Source organism: Mauremys mutica, chromosome 7 (assembly GCF_020497125.1).
Source record: "Mauremys mutica isolate MM-2020 ecotype Southern chromosome 7, ASM2049712v1, whole genome shotgun sequence".
Lineage (NCBI taxonomy): Eukaryota > Metazoa > Chordata > Testudines > Geoemydidae > Mauremys > Mauremys mutica.
Window position 1 is genome coordinate 77580834 of NC_059078.1, and position 18021 is coordinate 77598854.

The 18021-nt window shown below is 39.8% G+C and overlaps 1 protein-coding gene across 18 annotated transcripts in view; it reads left to right on the forward strand.

Annotated features, from left to right (window-relative positions):
* GRID1 (glutamate ionotropic receptor delta type subunit 1) overlaps positions 1-18021 on the forward strand; it is an 845000-nt gene that overhangs the window by 651395 nt on the left and 175584 nt on the right. For all 18 annotated transcript variants that reach the window (XM_045025227.1, XM_045025243.1, XM_045025244.1 and 15 more), the window contains one exon: positions 9751-9924. In XM_045025227.1, the coding sequence (XP_044881162.1) occupies positions 9751-9924 (174 nt within the window). The remainder of the gene's footprint in view (positions 1-9750; positions 9925-18021) is intronic.

The following is an 18021-nucleotide window of genomic DNA, read 5'->3' on the forward strand; positions in this document are numbered from 1 at the left end:
TTCCATCCCACCAGGTTCATTTAACCTGTCTTCCCTCCAGTTTTTGTTGTACTCTTGATCTAACTCTAGTCTTTGTCATTCTCTGCTCCATTCTGTAGACCCCTCTTCTCTTTGTTCCCATACTACCAGTTGTAGGAGGCCATTTATTATTTGATAGACAAGTCAGTGTTTTGTAATATTTGCTCTGGTCTGGGTTTTCTTACTTTCCATTTCCAGCCTGTAGTTCCATCATTTGTACCATTCGGCATTCTCTCTTCCTTTTACAATGTCAGACATACCCAGTAAGCCATTGTTCCTTGCCCCCTTACTTTGAGGTTCAAGTGATTTTAGTTACTCACTTATCAGGCTACAGCTTCCTGAAATCTACACCATCATTTTCCTTTATAAAATATTTTCAGAAGGTTGAAACAAAATTGGTGAATATGCGGGAGGGAAGAGATAGAAATAATCAAATGAAATGAATTTTGAGGAGCTGAGGTTTTTTCCTTCTCTTCCTACAAGAGAATATTTTATTTACAGAATAATAGGCAGCAGTGTTTTGCTCAGTACAGTACTTGTAGGGAAATGATGGGAAACATATGATTCACACAAATGATCCCAAAGTGATTATTGTTCATTCTTCCCTTTTCAATTTAAAGCAAATCTGTCAGAAGATTTGGACCTAGCCTTTCCTTATATTGTATGCACATAGTATGAAGTAGGAGCCAGATCCTCAGCTGCTGTAAATCGGCGTAGCTTTGTTAACTTCAATGAAATTAAAGCCGAATTACATCTGGAATTTGTGTATCTTGCTGTTTGCATTCCTCAGACAGCAAATTTTTAAATATAATAATTGTTTAAAAGAAAGCTTTCACACATCTAATACCAAGAAAATAAATATTTAATAATTGTATGAGGCTTTTGTACTTTCATATAAGAAAGCAGGTATTTATTTAAAAAATAAAATGCAATGAATGCTCTACTTACCCTTTTAAATTAAGAACACCAAAATCAGGTGAATTGATCAAAAATGCAGGGACTTTTCTTTAAAAATAACAAAGAATTGCACAAAGCACACTGAAAATCAGGACAAAATTCTGTACAGTCTAAGAATTTATAATTCTTTGCAATTATTTCAGATTTAGCAAAGAACATTTTCCCAAGCAAAATTTAGTAATTCATAATATCTCTAAAATTACTCCATTCCAGTTCCAGATAAAATGTATTTTATAGTTGCCTACAGAAATCTTCCTTAACTCTATTTCTTAAATGACTAATATATTTGGCCCTATACAGCTTTTCCCATAGACTATTTATTTTTCTTTTTATATAAGACACATGAAATATGACACTTTCAAGTAGGGCTGTCGATTAATTACAGTTAAGTCACACGATTAACTCAAAAAATTAATTGTGATAAAAAAATTAATTGCGACTAATCGCAGTTTTAATCGCTCTGTTAAACAAAGAATACCAATTGAAATTTGTTAAATATTTTGGATGTTTTTCTACATTTTCATATATATTGTGTTCTGTGCTGTGAAATCAAAGTGTATATTACTTTTTATTAAAAATATTTGCACTTATAAACTAAAGAAATAGTATTTTTCAGTTCACCTCATACAAGTACTGTAGTGCAATCTCTTCATTGTGAAAGTGCAACTTATAAACGTAGATTTTTTTGGTTACACAACTGCACTCAAAAACAAAACAATGTAAAACTTCAGAGCCTACAAGTCCACTCAGTCCTACTTCTTGTTTATCCAATCGCTAAGACAAACAAGTTTGGTTACATTTACAGGAGATAATGCTGCCCTCTTCTTATTTACAATATCACCTGAAAGTGAGAACTGGTATTTGCATGACACTTTTGTAGCTGGCATTGCAAGGTATTTACGTGCCAGATATGCTAAACATTTGTATGCCCCTTCATACTTTGGCCACCATTCCAGAGGACATGCTTCCATGCTGATGACACTTGTTTAAAAAAAAAAGTGTTAATTAAATTTATGACTGAACTCCTTGGGGGAGAATTATATTTCCCCTGCTCTGTTTTACTCGCATTCTGCTGTATATTTCATGTTATAGCAGTCTAGGATGATGACCCAGCACATGTTCATTTTAAGAACACTTTCACTGCAGATTTGATAAAACGCAAAGAAGGTACCAATGGTTGATTTCAAAAGATAGCTACAGCTCTCGACCCAAGGTTTAAGAATCTGAAGTGCCTTCCAAAATCTGAGAGAGATGAGGTGTACAGCATGCTTTCAGAAGTCTTAAAAGAGCAACACACTGATGCAGAAACGACAGAACCTGAACCACCAAAAAAGAAAATCAACCTTCTTCTGGTGGCATCTGACTCAAATAATGAAAATGAACATGTGTCAGTCCACAGTACTTTGGATTGTAATCGAGCAGAACACATCATCAGCATGGATGCATGCAAATGTCTTGTGGCCCACCAGTGGATTGCCCTGATGGGCCGCAGCTGAAGGTTGTCGACCCCTGTGAGTTTATGAAACTCATGGCCCGTGTTGCCATTCAAGTTAATCCTCTGATTTTCTCAGGGACCTACTTTCTGGAAATCTCTTGTGGTTCTTTAAATGTTTAATATCATTAAAAGTTATAATTTTCTGTCATTACCTCTAGGAAAATAGAGATTGTAATGTGAAACTTAATTGTCTCATTTTGCAATTTGTGCTATGATAGCTGAAAACAACTAAAGTAGATTTAAATATTCCCCTGAGCACATGGTGAGGTATTCCAAACTAACTAACTGATGTTCTTTGTGTATAAATAGATAAATGGGTGCTAGGACAGACCACCACTTCCAATGCAGGCTTTACGTGTAATAATCTATGTGACCAGGAAGGGCTGACATTTTATTTTTGCGTCTGGGCTGTGGACTTTACCTAGCAATCTTATCTTTCCTCAAAGATTATTCATAAATACCAACAGCATGAATAAAAATAAGTTATTCATATCTGCATGCATTTGCATAACTTTACACAATTTATGTAATAATGACAAATTATTAAAGTGTTTGAGGCTGGTATGGAGGCTTCCATCTCCCCTCCCTTGGTGTGTGTGAGGTCCCAATGGCATGGGGAGTATGTGCCAGATCTTTCCCTGCTGTACTCAAGACAAGAATGGGTGTGTTCCAGGGAGCTGCTCTTAGCTCCTTTCCCCTGGGTGAAGCTGGCTCATGCTCTTTCCTTCCATCTCTACTCTTTTTCTTTCTTTCTTCTTCAGCCTAGTGTACAATGGGGTGAGAAAGATGAGAATAAATTACCAAGGTTAGAAAATAGGGGAGAGCCTGGGTAGAAGCCTCCAACACCTTGGTCATCTGGCAGGTGTTCTATGATCGCCATTAAAACCGATTAGACATGATATGGCTCTCTCTCACTCTATCAGGCCTCCCTCACTGTAGTGTCTGTGTACTGGCATGGAATTTTGTTGTAGCTCTTCTGTCACATGCTCCCTAACACAGCACATGGACTGGGGAAGGAGGGTCAGCTATCCCTACGCCATGCTATTCCCAGCTGCTGAATCAACCCCTTGCTTTCAGCAGTTAGTCACGGGAGACAGACTGGCACACAGCCAGCCCAGGATTAGAGGAGCAGAAAAGGCGATATTTGCACTCCTGTTCCCACAGGCTGCTATATACCTCTGAGCCATAGAAGAGGCTCCTGGCCAGTGAGTGCAAAGCTGGTGTAAAATGCTATCAGTGGTATAAGTGAGTGGGTAATTCAGATTTGGTAGTTCTTTCTATGGATGAGAGGAAATGACTACTCAAGGGCCAAAGTAGTGGAGAATGAAGCCTTTCATCTTCAAAAGAAAATGCTTGAAACAAACAAACCAATTTAACCCTACATTTGGTAAAGGCTTAAGTCACAGCATTGTAATGGCACTGTGGGATCAAAGCTGGAAGACACTGAACTCAAGGTTTTGTGTGGAACTAGGCTATATGATAACGCAGATGTAGTATCCAGCATTTACACATCCCCATTCCATGCACTGCAGCTGCCTTGTGCCATAACAGCCCTAATGACTCACATATTGACTGGAAAATCAGGGTTAAATTTCTGTTAAAAAACAAACAAACCAAAAACTAAATGGCCAAATAGTTAAGCAGAGCACTTCCTCTATCTGTTTCACAAAGTGAAGAAAGATTTTGTATCATGTATGTGAAAAAAGGAAATCACTTTTAAATAAATAATTAGACAAATTAGGGCTTAATTATAAGATCCTTTGAAATGGCTTTTTTTCTGCCTTCGTGGAAAACTATTTTCTGAATACACACAGATGTCCTGATTGATATAAAACAAGAGTCCACTGCACATATTTTTTTGTCCTTTTAGGGTTACTTTTTATTTAATTTTCATTCTTGGGATTCAGATAAACTTTCTGTGCATAACATTTATCATACCTACTATAAAACTAGAACTGCAAGTATTTTGACAAATGGGATGCAGTATCTAGTTTTTAAAACACCAAGGTGAGAGTTGACATCTTAGGATACAGTCCCTGGCTGTGCCGTTGACTTGCTTCGTGACCCTGAGAAAGTCAATTAACTTCACCGTGCCTCAGTTTCCACATCTCTAAAATGGATTTATCCACCAGTAGATATGGGTGATTGATTGGTGAAAGATGTCATGGCTGAACATTCCTCCAAGAAGTTCCTCTGCAGATCCCCACCGTAGGAACAGCGTGTCCTGCTAAGTGAGTCTCAGACTTATTCACTGTAATTAAGCAATGCACATGCTCATGCATCTCAGATCAAGTATTCTGGACCTGAGGTTATGAGACCCTGTCCCTAAATGTCTATTCATCAGTTGGTGCAGCCATTAAACCAGCCTTTGCCTCCTGTGTAACTTAGTTGAAAGTTCTTGCTAATTTAAATTGTTCTTTTAAAAAACAGTTTCTTGTTGTTTAACCTCACTCCATTGGAATTTGTGTGTGAAGAGGCTTGCCCCAGAAGGATAACTGATGAGAAAAAAGATGAGGCAAGAGGTATCCCGTGAAAACGTTTCTTGCTCAGACCAGCATACCAAATGGTTAGGTACCCTGTATGGCTTCCCACAGAGAAGAGAAACCTCAGGCATAAAGCAATCTGCCTGGAGGACCTTTTGGTGCCTGCAGGACACCTGTGGAGTGCCTGTGCACTGGTTCCAGTAAAGGCATCAGGAGCTTACCTGAATTCAGTAACAAATCTCAAAAGCCCTCCATTCAGCTTCTGGGAGACTATATTATGTATTTTACCCCCACTAGTTGGCCTGTCATTAGTATCAGGATAGTCACCTTCTGCAAAGTTTAAAAAAAAAATTCCTAAAACAGACTGGAAATTGGCAGAAAAGGACTAAAATGAGCCAAAGCTGCCGTTCTCGTCTACCAAACCAAGTAATTATAATAGCCTTATGGTCGTTTCACTCACAGCTTGAGAGCAAAAGTGAAATGAAAACAAAATACTTATTTCTTTCATGCTAAAAATAGAGGGCCAGATTCACTGTTGCTGACAGAACACAAGCTGCAGGGCCCCTTGACAGAATGGGGGAAGCACAGCGGCAAACCCCACTCCAAGAGGGGCTCAGGGGTGGTTTGTGCACTTAGAAATTGGGTTGGACCAGCTATGGAGAAGGTGTGGCCAAAGCACCAGGGAGAAGAGCTGATGAAGACATTCAGATTCCACTAGTGGAGCTTCTATGGCGCTCTAGCCAGAATTAAAAACTGTTCCTTTCAAATGGGACACAGAAGGGAAGGTAATAGGCAGTACCATTGGTTTGCCATTCCCTCGAGGGAACCCCTCACAGGAAACAGGAGTTAACAAATAGCCACCCTACAGCAATTTCAGTAGTGAACTAAACCCAGGATTTTAAAATCATTGTATTTCCCTAGTCAAAAAATAATTCTTATTATAAAATATGTAAACCATGTGCAGTTAACTTCAGCTGCAATGAACAGGCAATAGAAGCATCTTTTTGTGCTCAAGGGGTTTAGGGAGCTAGGACATTGAAGGTCTGGCACGGAAACTTGAGTACTAACCAAGCTTGAAGAAGAAACTTAGGCTGTGGTTTGTATTTGTGAGTCTCTGCTATTTACTCATCTTTGACCCAAATTGTTCTGTACACGAACATGTGCATCCCTAACTTAATTAATCTCTTCCTCTTAAGGCATTCTTCAACTAGATGCCTTTTTTCCTGTCATTCCTCCCAACCTGTACATTTACTTTGCAGTGGTATGTACTTTGTTTAAACTAGCACCACCCAAAAGAAAGCATGTAGGTAAGTATAGCGGTCAGTGGGTTTCCAGTATAGGGTGGTGTTTATGTGACCATCGCTTATTAGCACAGTAGTGTCTAGGAAATGGACCGCTTGTGGTGATTGGTCTAGGCTGAGGTTGATGGTGGGATGGAAATTGTTAAAATCATGGTGGAATTCCTCGAGGGCTTCTTTTCCATGGGTCCAGATGATGAAGATATCATCAATGTAGCACAAGTAGAGTAGGGGCGTTAGGGGATGAGAGCTAAGGAAGCGTTGTTCTAAGTCAGCCATAAAGATGTTGGCATACTGTGGAGCCATGCGGGTACCCATAGCAGTACCGCTGACTTGAAGGTATATATTGTCCCCAAATGTGAAATATTTGTGGGTGAGGACAAAGTCACAAAGTTCAGCCACCAGGTTTGCTTTGGTATTATCAGGGATACTATTCCTGATGGCTTCTAGTCCATCTTTGTGTGGAATGTTGGTGTAGAGGGCTTCTACATCCATAGTGGCCAGGATGGTGTTTTCTGGAAGATCACCGATGGATTGTAGTTTCCTCAGGAAGTCAGTGGTGTCTCGAAGATAGCTGGGAGTGCTGGTAGCGTAGAGCTTGAGGAAAGAGTCCACATAGCCAGACAATCCTGCTGTTAGGGTGCCAATGCTTGAGATGATGGGGTGTCCAGGATTTCCATACACACACCATACAACAGAAACACTAACCCAGGAACCTATCCTTGCAACAAAGCCCGATGTCAACTTTGTCCACATATCAATTCAAGTGACGCCATCATAGGACCTAATCACATCAGCCACGCCACCAGGGGCTCATTCACCTGCACATCTACCAATGTGATATACGCTATCATGTGCCAGCAATGCCCCTCTGCCATATACATTGGCCAAACTGGACAATCTCTATGCAAAAGAATAAATGGACACAAATCTGAAATCAGGAATCATAACATTAAAAAACCAGTGGGAGAACACTTCAACCTCTCTAACCACTCAGTGACAGACTTGAAGGTGGCAATTTTGCAACAAGAAAACTTCAAAAATAGACTCCAAAGAGAGACCACTGAACTTGAATTAATATGTAAATTAGATACAATTAACTTAGGTTTAAACAGAGACTGGGAATGGTTGGGTCATTACACTAATTGAATCTATTTCCCCATGTTAAATTCTCCTCACACCTTAGACTATCTGGGTCATCTCAATTATCATTTCAAAGGTTTTTTTTCCTCCTGCTGAAGATAGCTCATCTCAGTTGATTGGCCTCTGGCCTCTTACAGTTGGCATGGCTACTTCCACCTTTTCATGTTCTCTGTATGTATAAATATCTTCTTTCTGTGTGTTCCATTCTATGCATCTGAAGAAGTAGGCTGTAGCCCACGAAAGCTTATGGTCAAATAAATTTGTTAGTCTTTAAGGTGCCACAAGTACTCCTGTTCTTTTTGTGGATACAGACTAACATGGCTGCTAGTCTGAAACCTGTTCTAACAATGGCACCTCATTAGTAGCAGTGCAACTTCTGAAATCTTCTGTGCTACATTTAAGCAAATTCAGCATTATGAAGCAAAGCAGTGAAAGCTTCAACAGTTTCCTATGGGAGCCTGTCCCAAGACAGGCAAGATTGGTGGTGTTCCTTCCTTCTTCCTCTCTTCCTTTACTTTCTTTTTTCCTTCTAAATGTTTCTGGAACAGTGAAGATATGACAGCATTCATTATTACCCTGCACATTAGCTGATAAACTGAAGCCAAGGGTATACCTAGCAATTAAAAATTACAAATACACTGAGCAATTAAATGTCTCAAGCTCACATTGTCCATAATCTCACAAAACAGAATTGCTATTACAAAGAATATCATCATTTAATATATCATGGTGTTGCAGCTGGCTATAAATGTCTATCAGTGTGTTAATAAAATGACTTGTGAATCAGAAAAAAGACGGTCAGTTCACCACCATGAAACCTGTTGCCTCTAGAATCTTGTGTGTGTGTCATGACATAGGTCAGTCACCGTACACCCTCGAACCTACAGTCTTATTTGGTTTGTCTGTCTCTGGTGACTGTTGAGGTGGAAGTTGACCAAATAATTTTGGATTTTCTTCTTAACATGGTCTATTTCTTTTCTCTTTTCCTTCAACTACTTTGTCTTCTTTCTATCCTGCATTTTTTCTTTGTTGTGATCTTTAAGTGTTTTTCATTATCTGTGGTGATGGTTTTTTAATGAAAAAGTAAAAAACATTCAGCCCAAGATTTTCAAAAATGGGTGCCTAAATCCATATCTAGACACCAAGGAAATGATTTAACTTTCAAGATGGCTAGACACCCAGCAGCTCCCTTTCACTTATATGCAATATCTAAAAAAAGAACAAAATTTACCTTTTGACTTCAAAGGTAGCTGTTGGGGGCTTAGCACTTTTAAAAATCAGGCCACCTATTTAGTTGCCTAAATATGGCCCTAGAAGTCCAATTTTAGGCACCTATTTTTGAACATCTCTGGTCGAAATCTAAGAGAAGATTCTTAACATCCTGATCAAATAAAATAAAAATGCATTCTAACATCCAAAGCTTTGAGAGAAATCATTGGTAGCGTAATGCACTGCCAAATGTCTACACAATTCCTGTGCTATTAACAAGGGAACCCAAAAGGTTTGGTGGTTGATTCAGAAAAATGTCCAAGATTAGGAAAAGAGGTCAAGGCAACCGTTTTTCCTTAGTAAAAACACAGGGGTGGTCATAGGCTGATCTCAGCCAGCTTAATTAAGATAAAAGATGTTTTCTTTAAAATAGATGCAGGTGAACATCATGGCTATGTCAAGTTTAGTTTACATGTGTTAACAAAGCCTCATCTAATCTTGACTTCTTTTGCTAATGTGGTTAAACTGTCAAAAGATTCCAGATGCTCATCAGAACTCTCCATACCCTTTAGTCTGCAAAATAGGGCTGTCAGTCGTACAAAATGTGGGTTTTCTCATGAGATTTTGGTCTGGCCAGGATTACTGTAAGAATAGCCTTTCATATGCTGTTTTGCCACTTATGCTTTTGGTCCCAAGCAGAATCAGGATGTGATGAGGCACAAAATGACATGCTCTTAAAAAAAAAAAAAAAAAGACCTAAAAATATTAACTAACTTACTTTCTGCTTTACACTTTACACTTTACAGTTTACACTTTGGATGAAAGCGCTTATTGGTCCTTGTTTAACCAAGCTATTTTAACCATCTCATTATTTTGCTATGATAAGCTAAGTAGCTAATGTATAAGAAGAGCCAAGATAGTTTGGGCATAAAAGGTGCTGTATAATGCTGAGGCCTAGTCTGTTTTAAATGATGCATATAAAACATTCCCATTCACATACAGAAAATAGGATCGTTTGTCCTGGATTGAATCTATTAAAAAAAAAAATCAGTGTCATTTTCTGTTTAGAATATTTGATCAAATAATGTCAGCAGTACAAGACATATGTGTGTTGTATTGTTTAAAAGGACTGTGTTTCTCTTCACAGGAAATCAGTGATAATGAAATATTAGAACTGGTACACAGTGCTCTCGGGAGAATGACAGTTATCCGGCAAATCTTCCCTCTGTCAAGAGACAACAATCAGAGATGCATGAGAAATAATCATAGAATATCTTCATTGCTCTGTGATCCACAAGAAGGCTATCTGCAGATGCTGCAGGTCAGTAAAGTGTTGGTGCATGCGAAGGTCCTTAGGAACATGACATGATAGTTGTGTGTGTGATTGTGAAGCTTCACAGGAACCAAAGGAAGGAAGAAGTAAAATGAATACCTTAAATCTCAGCATGCTGAAATTGAGTGGGATAGTTCCTGACTAACCTTAATTATCTAGTTTCTTTCCTTTCCTGTGCCTGAGTGCTTTAGATCTAACATTGTCTGCATAAAGTATTAGCAGGCAGTTACATTGACTCTTAGTTGATTTGGGGCATTTCATCCCATCATCTCTCTGTGTATATAAGTATAGATGATATAGTAGCATGTTGTTATGCAATTCCAATTTTGCCTAAATACTGCGTTTATGCCTATTAGCCATTTCATGTGAAAGGATTAATTTGCAGAGTTAAGTTATGTTTTGGGATATAGAGCCTTTCACTTCCAAGTGTCTGGTTCTATGCGTTCCATACAGGGGCAGCTCTAGACATTTCGCCGCCCCAAGCAGGGCGGCATGCCGCGGGGGGCGCTCTGCCGGTCATCGGTCCCGTGGCTCCGGTGGACCTCCCGCAGGCGTGCCTGCGGAGGGTCCGCTGGTCCCGCGGCTCCACCGAAGCTGCGCGGGACCAGCGGACCCTCCGCAGGGATGCCTGCGGGAGGTCCACCGGAGCCGCCTGCCGCCCTCCCGGCGACCTGCAGAGCGCCCCCCGCGGCATGCCGCCCCAAGCACGCACTTGGCGTGCTGGGGTCTGGAGCCGCCCCTGGTTCCATATCAACATTGACTGGACGTCACTAACATCTGATGGCTGTTTGGCCTACTAGAAATGCACTACTGATATTAGTGCCAGTTTGTAACAGTCTAGGCTACAGAAACCAACATCTCAAGCCCTGTTGGAAGATCTCTCTTATTGGCAAGATATCTATTCCAGATGCCAAGATTTCTCAAAATAAGGTGCAACATCAAAGCAACCTTTTAGTGAATTAAGTGAAAGTAAAAAATGAATAGAGAATATCTGATGAACTATATGATGAAGATCCAGGCAGACTTGTGTTCCTAAGTCAATGAGGCATTTTTAAAAATTGCATCCATAGTACTGATGAAAGATGCAGGATAGAACTGAAAACCTTTATTTATTCACAAGGTAGGTGAAGCAAAGGCAGTTGCAGAACAAGGTGCCTCCTACGCTACCCAGCCAATGTGCCAGAACACTGACTTGATGGGGTGGGGCAGGAGAATATCAATGTGATTGAAAGGGTAGTTCACAGTCCATGTTCATTCAGAACCTGATCCAAAGTCTCATGAAGTAAATGGGATTATCCTTGGCCATGTTAATACTATCCACCCAATGAGGGTACCAGCTATAACAAGTGTCACTATTAGCAGATATTGGCCTTGTGTGGGTATGTACTTTTTGCAACTCCAGGCACTGTATGTTTGAATACTGTGCATCATGTAGTCAGATACAGTATAGAAATACAGCCGCATTATAGTGGTGTAGTTGGCAAGTAGATTCAGACAGTATGATTTTAAAGTAAAGATTTCTTACTGCAGTAAATCGTTTTGAAGCCTTAGAACTGGGCTTTCTATTCACTTTTACTGCATCACTATTCCTTTTTAATTAAAAAGACCCTGTCAAGATTTTTCATAATTTTCTCAAATTCAATATTTACTCATTTTAATCACCTGAAATTTTGCAATTTTTTAAGCTGTTTCTATTGTGAAGGCACCCTGATTTCTTACTGAAGGTCAGGTCTCAAGTGCTGGACTGCTGTCAGATTTTGTTTTATAAGAAAAAAACAATACTAATTAAAAAAATAGTATAAAAAGGAAGCCCATAACAAATTAGGTGGATTTTATAAGTAGATAGTAATAATGAACGGTTGGTGAGATTTTGAGCTATATATTGGAAAACTTGAAAGTGTCCCTTTCAAATCAAATTGAAACTTTATCAAAGTTCATTATTGTGAAAGAATTTGAGAGGTGCCTCTTCCACAAACATTAACTACCCCTTATATTGTCTTACTGCTCCAAGAAAACTTGTATAACTACCAAAGCATAGAAATGAGAAGTTTTGTTCTGTATTAGTAACCTCCGAGATGGATAAATCCAGGTTGCCTGGAATCAGAACACAGGCTGCTTACTTTAGGGAATCTGAGCATATTCTAGGTTGTTGAGAAAATAATCTGCATTGCACCAGCAGATGACTTAATTGGGGAACAATTTTACATCATGGCAGGATTTTGAATATTATTGCCCATCTGCTTATGCACAAATCTATTTGAGAGACTAGTCTGAAGGACTCCTCTGACAGACTTCTTCTGAGTTATCATGTGTCAAGACAGTAATATGTTTGCTAGCGTGCATAACCTAGCTCCATAATTCTAAACTGTATTGACAATAAAGCTACAGGTGTCTGCTAAGTAGTCTCCTGACTCCTTGAAGAATTGGTCTCTCGGGGGTGAAAACAGCTACAGTACTCAGCATTTCTAGAGATGAGCAATCTGTGAGCGTACAGGATGCCGGAAATCCAGTTATAGATTTTTAGGTAGTAAATTAGCTCAGTGTGGTACATTTAGTAACATACAAGATCTTTCTGAGATCTTATCTGCATGCAGACCAAGCTACTTTTGCATAAATCATCTAAATTAATGTATCATATGAGGGATGATCATCTTTAAGGAGGGAGAAAGCCTGGCCACTAATGAGAAGGGTGGGAGGTTATTTACTGAAAAAATGCAGTTTTTGTCAACCCAAAACTATTTGTGAATTTGACACAAATTCGCTGAATAGTTTCAGCCAAAAACTCTTTTCAGGACTTAAGTGCCATTCACAAAATGGGGGTTAGGAGGAGGGAGGCAGCGAAGGAGGAGGTGATGGTGGAACAAAGTGGAACAGCTTCAACAGTGGAAATTGAGGAAGACCAACACCAGAATATCCCATAGTGCAGTGGTTAGCACACACTTCTGCAGCATGGGAGATGCAATTTTAAATCCCTGCTTCTTGTCAGGCAAAGGGAGAAACTGAATCTGGATCTCCCACATCCCCAGGTGAGTGCCCTTAACCACTGGGCTACAAAGTTATAAGGTGAACATCACCACCTCTTCTTCCTTCTGATTTTTAAGAATCTAGCCCTTTATTTCCTTTGCTTTTATTTGAAAAAGTGTTCCACAATGATACATTTTGTTCAACCTGAAATAAAATTTTGGTCAGCTTCTTTGATTAATTTTTGGGAGGCATTTTCAATTGTGGTTTGTGTTTTTTTCTTTTCAGTTTTTGGAACTGACAGGAAACCAAAAAATCAGTTTACCCAGTGCTACCTCATTTTGGTGAAAATGCAAAGGCTTGTATCAAATTTAAAAGGGAAATGATAGTCTCTTCAATTAACATTTCCAAGGAAGTATTATCCTGCCTTCCAATGTGTGTCATACCCCACCTGAGAAAACATCTCCAAATGAAACCGTAATTAAATCTCCATGCCCATTCAATGTTTCATCCTCTGCTCAAAAGAGCAATAGGGGAGCCAAGTGTTGTGGTGCTTCTTGTGCTATGGACAGTTAGCTACTAGGAAGTTAACTCAGAAACCACCAGGGTTTGTTTTTTTTCATGACCACTGGAGAGTTTCCAAAGAGTAAATTGTGAGATTGGGATAAAATGCCCGGTGCCCCATTATCAATCCCTCAAACCATCCAATCCCTGTGTATTTTACATTACTATTACACTTGCACAGATTTTGATTATGGAATTTTTTATCCAGCTTTAGCTTACTTATTGTATATGTCCAGTTCTATCAGGTACTTTGAAGAAACACATCGTAGCACACCTTGTGGAGACGCATCTAGTAATCATTTCATAAATATGAGTAACACATTGTTAATGGTCCTATAATTTCAAGTATTCTACATTTTCTATTTTCTTTTTTGGGTAGGAAATAGATTTAGTATCTTGTGTTACACCAGACCCACTTGAATTATTTTGTATTACAAAACATTCCCTGTCAAGGTTTGTTACCAGCCATGGCTGGTTTTTTGTTTTCTTTTAATGACTTTTTAAAAGGAAACTAATATCTGCCAGCTTCTAAATTTATTTGGGAGAATATAACATTTAAAACAACCTAATAAAGAAAAAACATTTGGGTCATGGATTATTAAGTTTGTCTTGGCTAAATTAATAAAAATCCTTTTGGAGCATCTCAGTTCTTAGTATTTTTAGTACTACCTCCTAGGAAGTCGTTTTTTAGGGGGTGATCATCTTGGCTTGGAGTCTGATGAGCCATTAAAGATCAGACCATTCTGCAAACTCATGCAAAAGCTCATTTATTTAGAACCTTTTATGGAAGTCCTGTTTTACTGTGTCAGCATGCTTGGCAGCATTTTGCTCATGGTCTTATTTCTAGCCAAGAAACATTACTTTAATAAACTCCATTGTATTTCTATTTAGAATGGAAAAGTCTTTTCTAAAATTGCCAGTCTTGGAGGCTTCATTTGACATTAGAAGAAGGACAGCATTAGTCCAGAAATTATTTTCTGTCTATATGTGTTTCTCATTCTTATTTCTTAGTGACTTGTGTTAACACTGGCAACCAGCATCCTGTACCCCTTTTAAGCATCAACCATATCTAGCCTGTCTGTCTTCTTTGTCTCTGACTCTCATCTGGAAAGATAATACTGAACCACCTTTGTGAAGTGTTTGGATACTTATGAATGAAAAGTGGCATTTACATGCCAAATATCCTTGTTAGTCTAACGTATTCCTAATATATCCACCTCCCTGGTACTTTTATGCAACAAGACTGCCACTGTTACACAGCTTGAACTATATTACATATTGTGTTAGATTCTGAGTTTGGAAATACGTTATCTAGTTCCTCCGCCCAAACTCTTCCTTTTGCTTTACGTGAGGTTTGAAAATGTCTCTTTGTCCTTGATTTGTGATTCAGATAATTTTCTGTTATGACTCCATTTTTATTTTATTTGTTGATCACATTTATTATTTATACAGCTGATAACTTAGTTCAACCTTTCTGAGGCCCTGTTTGGATTCAAGTGTGTTATAAAGGCCTGGGGCATCTAACATAACTTGACTTGCCTCTAAATATACAGCAAGATTAAAACTAATGGGACTCAATACAGCAATGGCAGAATAGTGCGGCTATTCCTTAGTGTTGTCAGAGTCCCACTTCTTTACTTTAGCAATGTTCCAGACGTTGTTTGGATGATTTTGCAGAGGATATGTCAGAAGGCGTAGGAGGGCAGGTTCTTCAAACAACTGCTCGCCTCTCTATGGGTAAGTGTAACTGTCCTTCACAGTCTTGACGGTTGAAGATGTTACCAGGCATCAGTTAATGGGCTGCTCCTTCAGCATTCACACTTTGCTTACACGTTGTATTCTTGTTAGGAGTTACTGTGAGGGAACTGCTATAATTGGACTTTGCAGAATGGTTTAACCTATGAAACATGATTCACAGTGTCCCATTTGCTCTTGAAGGGCCCGATCCTGCAAGCATCCATATGAGTCACTTCACTCAGCAGAGGAGTCCCATTGTTGGTAGTTGAGCTGTTCATCACATTATTAAGTACTACAGCTGATAGTAAATGTGTGGAGAATTAAAGCATTAATTTACCGTACCAGAGGCCTCTGTGACAATGTACCTTAAGTTACAAACACACATTTCACATGTCTTCTCACAAAGGCTTTATGTAGAGGCTTTGGGCCAGACCCTTGGCCCAGTGAGGCTACTTTGCAGCACTTGGAGGGTGAAAAGCTGTCTTAAATTGGCCTCGGTGGCCAGCTCGGGATTCCCTCAATAGCTTTACTTTCCTCCTATCACAGCTAGCAGCTTAGCTGGGGGCATGTTAGAGGAGAAGGGGCATGACTTGCACTGCACTCCAGCAACACCCCAGATGCCACAATGGCCCATTGTGGGGTTTTGCCGGCAGCTGTAAGTTAGAGCAGCCTGGAAGCCAGATGCTGAAGATCAGAGGAACTCAAAGGTAATGTAAAGCCATCATTGCCCCTCCACTCTGTCCAGCTCATCTGGACCAAAAGAGGCCATGGGCCTTTGTCACAATTTTTGATATTTTTGTTTTACTTTGTTCTTTGTTTAGTACGTCATTAAAAGACTGAGAGCACTTGCTAGTAGCAAACATAGTGCAGGCAGATGTCACCACTCAAGCACTTCCTGTCAACACAATTCAAATCTAAACTATAGCTCATGTTTATATACAACACAATGTAAAATACCAAAGTTTCCCCCCTCCTCTGCTCTGCTATTTCAGTATTATTTCTCCTCTCCATCCCTCAGCTCTACCAATACACTTTAGTTCTGATTTCCAAACATCCTCTGCTAGATTGACAGCTCCTCTGATCAGTGTGTGTTAATCATGCCAGATTCTTGAAACATTTAGTGACACACGCCGTAGGCCCCTAGGGATGAGATTTACATTTAAAATGTAGTTTAATTTGTGCCCCTGTGGTCATGGTACAACTTTTGTTACAGACAGATGTTTGGTCTGCAAAAGAAATAACTATAAATGGTTGAAGAACACTTGATATTAGACAGATATAAACCATAAGGAGGGAGAAGAATTCTTTCAGAGATATAGCTGTAAAGTGAATAAATGAATATAGAAACTGTATATCAGTAAATATGTCCTGACCATGAGATCTATTAAATTGTAGAATCATCTCCCAAAGGAATTGCTGGAAGCACCCGTCATTTGTGATGTGTAAAACTTGAATGGCCAAAAACCTAGATAACAGTGTAAAAAAAAAAAATCCTACATTGTCAGCGGGGGTTGACTAGTTACCCTGATAAGGGTCGGTTTGCTATGGTTCTATGATACTTTATATATTCTTTCATTTAACTCATAATAAATAGCTGTTTGAAACTGACATTTGAGTCTTTAATGGAAGTTTTTCTTCTTACAAGGCATGCAACTGCAGCTCTTATTTTATTGTAGGGTTTCTCATGAGTGCGTCAGGCTGCTGGCTGTGATTTTGTTCTCCAAGAGCAATGAAGCATTTATTTAAATCACTTACACGCACAACATATCACGTGAGCTTTGAAAACTGATCTAAGAAAATAAAATAGGTAGGTCAGATTGTCAGCTTCGCAACCTTGACAGAATCCCTCTAAGCATACTACTGTACATTAAGTAAAGCATCAGTCATCACCTCTCCTCTTTTCGAAGAGCACAGATAGATGCCGCCTTGCTTTAGAGTCACGCACATGCAACATCACTTTTGGCACAACCTGGGCTTTGGGGATAGAAGCACAACTTGAGAGCATACTGGTGTGCACAAAAACAACTGTATTACTCATTAGGCAGTGCAAGTTTCTGTTGCTGGCAGGGTTCTGTGTGTTCCAATTTGCCCTCCATCTCTGTCTGTCTCCATCTTTGGAGCTGACTGTTGGGGAACTCCCGGGGTGAATTTGGCAGCTGCAGGTCTCTGATGCCCAGCTTGGGAATGAATTTTTGGAGCAGTGGCATGTGGGTGTCAGCTTGTCTTCCAGTTGGTCTCTTCACTGGCCTCTTCTCTGGCTGGACTTCTGGCTTTGCCGGCAGCTCTGAACCTGCCCATGGGTCTGAAGCAGGGTCAGTGTTCTGCTGTGCAGCATTGTATTTCTGGGTGTCAAGTTCCCTTTGATTAATGCTTGGAAGGAAACTAAAGTTTATCCATATAGAACTTTAAAAATAAGATCTGGTAGTAAATCTGGATGAATCTTAGTCTCTCTCTAAAAAGGATGTTTTACCTTTACTGCATTATGGAAATATCCCCGTTCTGATTCCATATTTCTGCTTCCTGCCTATTTGTGTATGTAGATGTGCAGACTCACCCCTGCGGCGCCTCCTGCTGGTGATTTCTGGGAATTAGCTCGATTCAGCTCTGGAGTGCCCTCTGCAGGCTGGTGATCCGTCTGTCCTCTGGCCCCCGTGTCCCTCCCTGGACCCGATGCCCTTTTACATGGGGTGCTGCCCCCTGTCAGTAACCTCTTTCTCTCAGTGTTTCCCCTCCCCAGGGGAACCCCCACCTACTATCCCCACCTTGCCTCAGTATAAGGCTACTGCCAGTCATTGTCTAGCCCCACACCCTGGGGCAGACTGC